Source organism: Quercus lobata, unplaced genomic scaffold, assembly GCF_001633185.2.
Source record: "Quercus lobata isolate SW786 unplaced genomic scaffold, ValleyOak3.0 Primary Assembly Scq3eQI_341, whole genome shotgun sequence".
NCBI classification, from domain to species: Eukaryota; Viridiplantae; Streptophyta; class Magnoliopsida; order Fagales; family Fagaceae; genus Quercus; species Quercus lobata.
This window is the reverse complement of record NW_022154856.1, coordinates 30,751-40,710: the sequence shown is the minus strand read 5'-3', so window position 1 is coordinate 40,710 and position 9,960 is coordinate 30,751. Positions and strand designations below refer to the sequence as shown.

The window sequence follows — 9,960 nt, the reverse complement described above, 5'->3', positions numbered from 1 at the left end:
CTAAAAATTAAAACCTTATCAACACCAATATTCTTTAACAATAACGTGGGTTTTGGTCTTTTGGGTGTAGATTACGAATTTATTAATCTTAAAAAAAAAAAAAATTGTCCTAGCTGATAATGATCAATTGAAGCATTAATTTTTTTTTCCTACTATATTAAAAATTTCTTCATAGGAATAAGATGGATTGGACTATAGTTGGCAATGGAAATTTAGAAAAAAATGAATGTGGTCATGTAGAAACTGGAGACCCATGGCCGAATGGCCTTTCCTTTTATTTCACACATTTTTCTTCTTTTCTTCCTTCCACACTCTTCACATCAAGTCACTATAAATGCAAGCACACAAGCTTTGACTTTGTACAACCAACTTCTACTAGTACTGCTCCTAAATACAATTTGAGATTTCGGATTAAGATCTCCAATGCAATAATTAGGACATCCCTTTGACTCAAGTTGAACATTTGTAGTAATAATCCCAAGTTCAACGACAAATTAATAAGAGACTGTTTTGCTGTTCATGCATAATCATGATACCTTTTGGATGCCATAGAATATCAGTTTGAAGAACTGTCCAAAATGATCACTGTATGAGTCACATGCCTTCTTGATTTCTGGGTCATTGCGTTAAGTCATTCGGAGTGCCATGATTGTCATCACCCAACACATTAAATCTGTTACCAAACCCTCTGTTCCGAATGTAATAAATATGCATCCTTTTTTCCACCTCAATAGGGACCTCAATCCCCGTGCCATGATTGTCCCTCCTAAAGATAAAATTCTTATTAAACCCAATCTGATCGACCGGTCAAATTGGATTGGAATTAAGAATAGTATTAGATTATTAGCACAACAATTTCGCAAAAACACTTATTTTTTTGATGAACAACTTCGCAAAAATAAAAAAAAAAACCTTAGTAAGTTGATATATGTATTATTTAAACAAAGTCACATAACTCGTTCAAAAAGTCATATGATCAAAACTATATGTGGATGGTTTTAATTGCCACAAAGTAGGTTAAAGGAATATAGCTCTAAACTAGTTTGGAACTGAATGTTTTCCATCATTAAAGTAATTGGTGGAGCATTGTTTGGTTATAGATTCTAATGACTAGTTCAAGTATATGATATCCCTCTCTTGGGTTTATTTATACATATTTATGTTTTTTTAAAATAAATTTTGTATAATATCTTTATGGGTTAGGTTTAAATTACACATGATATAACTGGATGTAATGTTATACAACTCCAAAACTTTTATTGCAAAAGCATTTTGATGAATCAATTGTTGGATTACAAGATCTCCTTATACCTTTTATGGTTGCAAAATATCGAGATTATCAAAGAATTATAACTATCTAATTATAAAGTGTTTAAATTTAAAGTTATGTTTTCTACATTTAAACTTATATACAAAACATGAATATGTGGATTAGATAGTTAACATATGATTAACACAAAATTTGAAATACGGAAAAATAGTAATGGAAACATCAAGTTGCAATCAGCGCATTACCAATGGACATGAAAATGTGACAACTATTAGATTAACTCTTTTACTCACTCATGCACTTGTGTTTGTCTTCTTTTTTTATTTTTCTTTTTTTAGTGAAGTTATTATTATTTAATAATAATAAAAATAAAAATAAAAATAAAAAAGAAAAAAAGAGGATATACTGAATTAGATTCTTTTATTTTTTATTAAGGTAAGCAAAAAATCACTAAGAATCACTACGTTTAACTACAACATTTGGCATTATAAAAGTATCTTCCTGCAACTTTTAAGCAAATAAGGGTTAACCAAACAAGGTCAATCTGAGATCAACTTATTTATAAAAGGTCCACTTAAAGCATTAAACAAGATTATGCAATACAATATACAGTTATATACATTTAAAAACAATAGGCCTGAGAAACTCCACAGCCAAAAGAAGAAGAAGAAGAAGAAGAAGAAGAAGAAGAAGAAGGCCTAGTATTCATAATTTTGAAGCTACATCTATATAATAAAGGGATGTCAAGGATTTGGTTCCAATTTGTAATCAGATGGCAAAAGCAAAATCAAGTATTTAGAAAATTAAATTTTGTTAATGGCAAAGAAAATGGATGATAAGCTATCTTACCTTTACAATAATGATAGCTATGACTCCAATGGCAATAATTAGGAAGAGTAATGCCATAATACACCTATCAGTTGCAACCTAAAGAAATAAATGAGGTAAGTAAAACAATTAACAACTAATAGTCAATATATGACAAGAACAGGAGGAAGATAATTTCAGAGATTGACCTGCCTACCAAGTTCCTTCACAAGTTGAGAAGCTTTCTTGATCGAGAAATGGATAGTCCAGCTCATTAACACTTAACAGCCTGACTCATTTGTTCAGTCTAAACATAAATATAATTGATTTCTTTAGTTTCCATGCCATTGAAATTTTTTGAAAGATTAAACGAAACAAGAGAGAAACAGTAGGGGAGAGAGAGAGAGAGAGACAGAGAGAGACAGAGTTTTTAATTCAATGTGAAATATTAAACTGCTGTGAAATCCAATTTTTTAAAAGCTGACAAATTACACACCTGATCCTTGAGTGCAGCTGCAGTTTCTGTTCCAACGTTGATGGTGTCTTGAACAGTCTACCACAAACAAGGAGATACTAAATTTATTTTTCTTTTGCGATGATTCCATACTTTTTTGAACAGTAAAACTACTTTTATGATTTCTTTCTCTCCTCTCTCTCTTTTGAGGGGTGGGAATATGAGTTAGTTAAAAATCTAATTTGTTCATTCTTGATACAAAATAGTGCAAGTGATACTCAAGGCAGAGCTAAAAAGACTAGTAAGTTTTAGACATACAAGATACAATTCCACCTATAACCTTCTACAAGGAAATAGAGAAGAATGAAAGGAAATAATGATCACACTTCAAAATAAACATTCCATAATTGTTCAGGTCTTGATGCAAACTAGTGCAAGTGATGTTCAAGGCAGAGCTAAAAAAAACTAGTACGTTTTAGAAATACAAGATACGATTCCACCTGTAACCTTCTATAAGGAAATAGAGAAGAATGAGAGGAAATAATGATCACACTTCAAAATAGCCTACGAAACTTATCCCTTTTCAACTCACCAAAATAAATAAAACTAATTTCCTCACAAAATGATCATGAGAGATAATCCAACCTTTTATGACCTCCAATGGCTTGATCAGTCTTGTCCATCATCCGGTTTCCACTATTTGTTAGCTGTTGATTTGTCATGGCAGCATGCATATAGCAACTGCCTTAGCATTAAATATACTTCATAACTGAGAAACATTTAACATAAAAACTATAAAGTACTTGAAGCAACATATATTGATATGAAATATATCAAACATAGGGCATGATTCCAGATTAAACTTAAAGGTATGAATTGGTTACTTTAGAAGCAGCAATTTACAATTTCTGAACCATAAAAAAGGTAGATGTTAACAAAGATACTTTAGACACAATACTACTGTGACACTGATTTCACGATGTCAATGAGAGTGGTTTTTTCATATTATCATTTCTATCTTAACTTATCATGTGTGTGTTTGTGCACTCGCTAAATTGCATAAAAGAATTCTCAAAAATAAAAATTAAAAAAACTATAAAATCATCAAAATATCATTAAAGCCATCAATTTGGCTAAGTACTTAGGGTTTTAAAGAGTTACTTGCACCAGTAAATAGCAGCCATCCACGATAACTTCATCTGTAACATACATTACATCAAACACAACCACTAAAGTAGCTACCCAAACCAACTTCACTGTGAGGCATATGAAGCGGGCATCTTTTCAGCTGATACAGACTATTTTAACTATTTCTATTAGACAAAATTCCAGGACAAATCCACAACCAAATAGAAATGTCTTTATCAGGTATCCAAGAATTACGACAAAAATGCATGAGCCATAGGTTTGTATGACTATTTAATCCCATAATTAACTCTTATTTTAGCATGAAAGACAGCCAAGAGTAGTAGACACATTAGCGAAAACTAGCACATGGGTGAAAAACGTGTACACTTACACGATGCTAGCAAGACATTAAACACCCAAGGTTATAGGCAAATTTTAATTATATCTAGATCTTAACACTGCATAAGTCCTTAAGCATATTATTTACTGAGTTTTAAAGGATGTTCGGTATTGGAATTGGAAATAGCTTAAATGGGGTGTAGATCCAGAACCTCTGTCCTATATTATAATATATAACATCTATGTATAAGATTTAATGTCTCACTGTGAGTGACAGTGAATCTATAGTTGATACAACAAACATAAGCGAAACGCAATAGCTCACCTTTTAACAAGGCCTATTAAGAGTTAAAACCATATACCGCAAACATTTAAACTCTACTGAATTACAAGCCTCATGAGTCATGACATGTCATGACAGGTTAAGAAATATGTCTACCAGTGAGACAGTTGATCTGTCTGCAGGGTAGTTCACATTATGGATGCTGGTTGTGGGGTTGCTAGTTTCTGCATACTATCCGCTGGGATATACAAACACATGTCCTTTGCACCAAAAGATGATATGATGAAAACCCAAAGGAAGTGTTGGTGTGTGCTAAATACGGCATATTCATTGTACAAATTATAACACAATACCATTAAAAAATTGTAATATTTATTCACTTCTCATTCTTTGATTACCAAACAGAAAAAAAGTTTTGCAAACATCAATTCACTTTTTCATTACTATTCTTTATCTAACTTCAATTACATGTAAGTGTGCAAATCATAGAGCAAAATCAACATCTAAGGAGCCGAGATAGGTGCCTTTTGTAAATCAACATGAATCATAGTCCCAAATGCCAATAAGGAAAAAAGAAAACATTATTATATATGTCGGACTGTTGGAGAAAAAGAAAAACAAGAATTACAACAAACCGTTAATAGAGAAATAAGAAATCTCAATATGCATTTGTATAGTGGTAGAAGTTTAACAGAAAAAGAAATGTTAGTAAATGTCCAGGGAAAAAAAAAAAAAAAGGAAGGAAACAACTAGATTATATAATGGTAGGAAGAAGATGATAACTCACAGGTAAAAGAAGAGAAAAAAAAAAAAATCTCCTTGACTGGATTCCTCACATTCTATGTCTCTTTGATGTCTTGCTTGTTTAACAAACGGAACCCTACTGTCTCCACCTCAATGCTCCAGGTATTGCTATTGTGCACTCACTCCATTGCATACAAAGAATTCTCAAAAATAAAAAATTATAAAATCATCAATATAGCGTCCACAAAGATTAAAGCCATCAAATTGGCCAAGTTCTAAGGGTTTTGAATAGTTACTTGCGCCAACAGACAGCAACCATCCACGGTAACTTCATCTGTCATATGCATTACATCAAACTCAATCACTAAAGTAGCTACCCAAACCAACTTCACTGGGATGTATATGAATCTGGTATCTTTTCATTATATACAGAAACTACTATAAAATTTTCTATTAGACAAAATTCTTTGACAAATCCACAACCAAATAGACGTGTGTTTATCAGGTATCCTTAATCATCCAAGCATTACAACAAAAATGCATGAGCCATAAGGTTGTATGAAAATATAAACTCATAATTAACTCTAATTTTAGCATGAAAAGCTGACAAGAGTAGTAGACACATCAGTGAAAACTAGCACATTGGTGAAAAAGATGTAGCAAGGCATCATCCTCATCCTCATCATGGGCTTCGCATGTTTTGGTTGGGATCTTTAAACCCTAGATTTCATCACCAACTGAAGAAAGCATCTCAATTGGGATCTTCAATGTCTTGCTTTTATACCACACGAAGCCCAATTTTCTCCACCTCCATGCGCCCGGTCTCTATTTCAAGCTCAACTTCATGGAATCGCTTATTATCAATCTCTGTTGGAAGTAAACATTCCTTGGACAGACTATGCAGCCAAAGATGATGCGATTCCACTTTAACATATTCTGACGTATAATATGTACGAGACCATTCCCCTCCATATTCTGCCGTAATTTTAATAAAAAAAGTAGGGTCTCCAAGTCCAAATGCGTAATAAGTCATTAGGCATTCATCCACTTCAAAGAGATAGTCCAGTTGGTAATCATGATGACGCTCCTTAGTGGGTTTAAAAACAATGCACAAAACAATTCCCCACCACTCATCACACCCTGACCCAGACCCAGGCAATTGTATCTTCACTTTTTTTTATTATAGTGGGTCCCACAGATGAATAATAACGAGAGGCCACTAAAGTATCAGATATGTTTGCTTTTTCAAACCACTTCGGAATTTCCCTTCCAGGAATAATATAACCTTTTGGAACTTGTTGACTACTTTGTCCCTGAAATATACAAACCATGATCTTGGGGCTAAATAAATAAAACCCAACACATAGACAGAGACAGAGATAGGTGATATTTAGAAAACACACAGAGATTAGAGAGAGAGAGAGATACCTGAAACGTGTTACTTAAGTTTTGAATATTGTTAGCCAATTCGAAGCAGTTGAAACACTGGACAGTGAAATTCCTATAAGATGACCAGTGGAAATGATTTGGTGATCTTGGCAATCTCCCCAGTGAGGTACAATTTTCTAGGCATATAAATTCAACTTTGGATGGAATATTTGGTATTGATTGGAGGTCTTTGCAACCATCCAAGTAAAGATGTGTTAGCCTAGAGAATTGGGAGATGCTTTCAGGAAGGGAAATGAAATCATTTCCCCTTAGATATAACTCCGTCATAGAGATGCAGTCAATACCGCTTGGAATTTCCGAAAGCTAGCAGTCACTGAGATCTATCTCGCAACTTCTTGGCATAGAAGTCAATGAAGATGATGACAAATGACATCCTTTGAAAGATACTCTCCAGACCTTTTCAAGGTGAATGGTGGAGGAAGGTAACTCTTTTATAGCAGTTTCACCCAAAAAAAGCCACTTTAGGCTTTCCATATTCCCCAGGTTCTCCGGCAAGTTGGCAATTTGTGAGCATCCAATAAGATCAAGACACTCTACCTTCTTCAAATTACAAATGGTGCTTGGAAGAAACACAAGATTTTTGCAATCTTCTAGTTTTAAATACTTAAGGGCAGCCATACATTCAATAGATGATGGCAAAACTGCTATTGCTGTTCCTTGCAAACAAAGCCAATTCAGATGTTTGAGATTCCCTAAGTTCTTTGGCAAGTTGACAAATTTTGGGCATCCATCTAGATGCAATCTACCAAGGCCAATCAAAAATTCGATTGACAAAGGTAGCTCCGTTATAGTTGTTCCACTCAAATCAAGCATCTCTAGACTTACAACATTCCCCAAGTCCTTTGGCAATTTGTCAATTTTTTTGCAATCTCTTAGATGCAATGAAGTAAGGCCAATCAAGCATTCAATTGATGAAGACAGCTCTTTTATAGTTGTTCCACTCAAATGAAGCTTCTTTAGACTTACGATATTCCCCAAGTCCTCTGGCAATTTGTCAAATTTTGAGCATCCAGAAAGATAAAGATTGTTAAGCGATGTCAAGCTACAAATGGTGTCAGGAATTTTCTTGACTTTTAAACAATGAGTAAGATTAAGAGTCACAAGAGATTCCATTTCAAACTTCTCTGGAAGACTAGTTAGTTCTAGGCACCCTTTTAGATCAAGAAGTTTAAGCTTTTTCAGTTTGCCAATGGATGGATGAAGCCTGCGTAAATTTGAACATCGGGCAAGAATTAACTCCTCAAGATTTGGTACTCCATTGAAGTCAGGGCTGATAATTAGCTCCAAGGAGCCATCCATATTGATGGACTTTAAATTTTCAAAAATCTAATAAAAGAAAAGAAAAAATTTAGAATAATTAACTTTATAGTGTCTATTTATTGAAGTTTAAAAGCAAATTTGTATGAAGATACTTATTAACAATCTTACCTTCATTCCTACCCAAAGTAGTTTAAGTTTGCTACGTAGCAAACGAAGTTCTCCAAGCCCAGCTGGCAAAGAATGCAATGATTTTAAAGGATAATCATTGCATTCCAAATAGCTTAAACCATTAGGTAAATGTGAAGTGTCAAGTTGCAACGAAACACTATGATTGTTAATAATAGACACTGGGCGAAAAAGTTTAACAAGCGAAAAAGTTCCTATTTGTTTTCGCACATCAGATGGATCCACATTGTAAAAAATAGGGAAAACTGTTATTTCCTTTTTTGTCTCGCAGTCAATGATCTCTACAAGTTCATCTAAGCACCAAGTGGAAAATGCATAATTTTCTAAGAGAATGACTATGGCAAATTTGGATTCTTTGATCGCTCTGAGGAGTTCTGGTTTAATAGTTTTTCCTTTCTCAAGTTTTTGATCGTCCTTAAAAGTGTTAATGCCCTTCTCTACTAATGCATAATATATAAAGTCCGTAGCAGTATTGCGAGTGTCCTCACCACTGAAACTCAGGAAAACATCATACGTCCATTTGCTAGTAGAAGAAATAGAAGAACTTGGGAAAGATGATGAACTTGAAGCCATTGAATCAAGGAATAGATCTGCATGGAAAAAAAAAATCAATTAGAACTGAAGAAAAATTGAAAAGAAAATAAATTATGAAAGAAGAAAAACTATTTGATGCAATGGTTTGAATCTTTCCCTTCATCAAATGAGTCAAACATTACCCCTTTTTTTTGTTCCTTATGAGAAAGAGAAACCACAAATAAAGTCACACTGTTCAAAACTCAGGGGCAAGTGTTGGGTATGTAGGGCAAAGATGGTCTAGGTACAGATAATTTTTTTTTCCCCAAGCCAACAGCAGAGCAAAGTAGACATTGTTCATAAAACCATGGCTATAACAAAGGAACAAGACAGAGAAACTTCTAAAATAAAAAAAATAAAAACAAAAAAAGAAGCATTAAAGCTATACTTGAGTAGAGAGTAAAAAAAGAGGCATAAATAAACAAGCATTCACAGCCAAGTGAGCCAAGGTCTCAGTAAACACAACACAAAAAATGGAGGAACATGGAAAAAACAAAAAATATCAAAATAAAACCCAACAAATGGAGGGGCTGATTTTGGGTCTCACCGGAAACAAAAATCGGTGAACGAAGTTGTGTATATCTCAGGCTGAAGGTGCTAATCGGCGGAATTGGAGCTCTACTTCAGTTATTGAAGTGTGCTGTGGGTTTGGGAGAAGGAAAAGGGAAAGTGAGATGAAAGTAGTGAGGAAGCATGGACAGTTGAGGAAGTTCTTACAAAATATTCGTTAAAACCTTTTATATTATGTTTAGTTGCACTGGATGAGAGGAAGTAGAAAATGGGAAAATTGATAGAAGCTGGGGATTCCACACATTTTTCCAAATTTTGTTTTTGTCCGATTTGAAAGAAAAAAGAGAAATGATTAACTTTTTATACAAGATTAATCTTGTACCCTTGTAAAAGTATAAAAAAGTTATGAATATTTTTGTAAAATTACTTTTAATTCTTCCTAATGAATTATTCATTTATAATTTACAAAAAATAAAAAATAAAATAATTTTTTAGCATTATTTTTTCCTTGGGGTTTTTTTTTTTTCAAATCTATTCCCTTAATTTTTTTTCCCTTTCTTTAAACATAGTGTTAATTTTAGAGAGTAATTGAAAATTTCACACCCCCTTCGTAATATTGTATTGTGGTGGACCTCACACAGATTCACGAGTCTTTTAGCTGAATATTGCAAAAAATTGAGTTTATTGGTGATATAGGTACTGTTCAAAGTTATTTGGAAAAATGAGGAAAGAGAGTGAATTTCGGCAACGATGTTGCTGAAATTGCAAGAAAAAGTATGAGAGAGAGTAAAGATAAGTGATGTGATGGAGGAGGGAGAAAAAATTGAATTTCGGTAATGAGATTACCGAAATTCTTGCTGCCCAAGTGGGTGTGAAGTGCCCGAAGTGTTAGTGCTATGTGGAGTGCCCAAAGGGAAACCAATTGTGGCAACCAAGTTGCCAAAATTGTAGGGAAGG

General features: G+C 33.6%; 1 protein-coding gene and 1 long non-coding RNA gene across 8 annotated transcripts; both read right to left on the bottom strand.

The window, feature by feature from the left end:
• Positions 1 to 211: 211 nt before the first annotated feature.
• LOC115973514 lies at positions 212 to 5,339 on the bottom strand. Of its 7 annotated transcripts, none has more exons than XR_004087746.1 (6): positions 3,177 to 4,925; positions 2,574 to 2,630; positions 2,287 to 2,384; positions 2,120 to 2,197; positions 537 to 766; positions 212 to 387 (listed from the first exon to the last, which is right to left on the bottom strand). It is a non-coding gene; the product is annotated as an uncharacterized LOC115973514 (long non-coding RNA). The 7 variants fall into 7 exon arrangements; XR_004087747.1 differs by lacking the exon at positions 212 to 387 and adding an exon at positions 5,322 to 5,339 and having other exon boundaries at positions 724 to 766; positions 3,177 to 5,228; XR_004087748.1 differs by lacking the exon at positions 212 to 387 and adding an exon at positions 5,069 to 5,315 and having other exon boundaries at positions 724 to 766; positions 3,177 to 3,300.
• A 1,438-nt stretch (positions 5,340 to 6,777) lies between these two features.
• LOC115973513 (TMV resistance protein N-like) lies at positions 6,778 to 8,493 on the bottom strand. Its single transcript, XM_031093779.1, has 2 exons — positions 7,903 to 8,493; positions 6,778 to 7,800 (listed from the first exon to the last, which is right to left on the bottom strand). Exons 1-2 carry the CDS (start codon positions 8,491 to 8,493, stop codon positions 6,778 to 6,780), a joined length of 1,614 nt encoding a protein of 537 aa, XP_030949639.1.
• Between the last annotated feature and the right edge of the window lie 1,467 nt (positions 8,494 to 9,960).

Coding starts and splice junctions, on each gene's coding strand:
- LOC115973513 (XM_031093779.1), bottom strand. CDS start 8,493: ATGGCTTCAAGTTCATCATCTTTCCCAAGTTCTTCTATTTCTTCTACT. Junction 7,801..7,902: donor TACTTTGGGTAGGAATGAAG/GTAAGATTGTTA, acceptor TTCTTTTATTAG/ATTTTTGAAAATTTAAAGTC.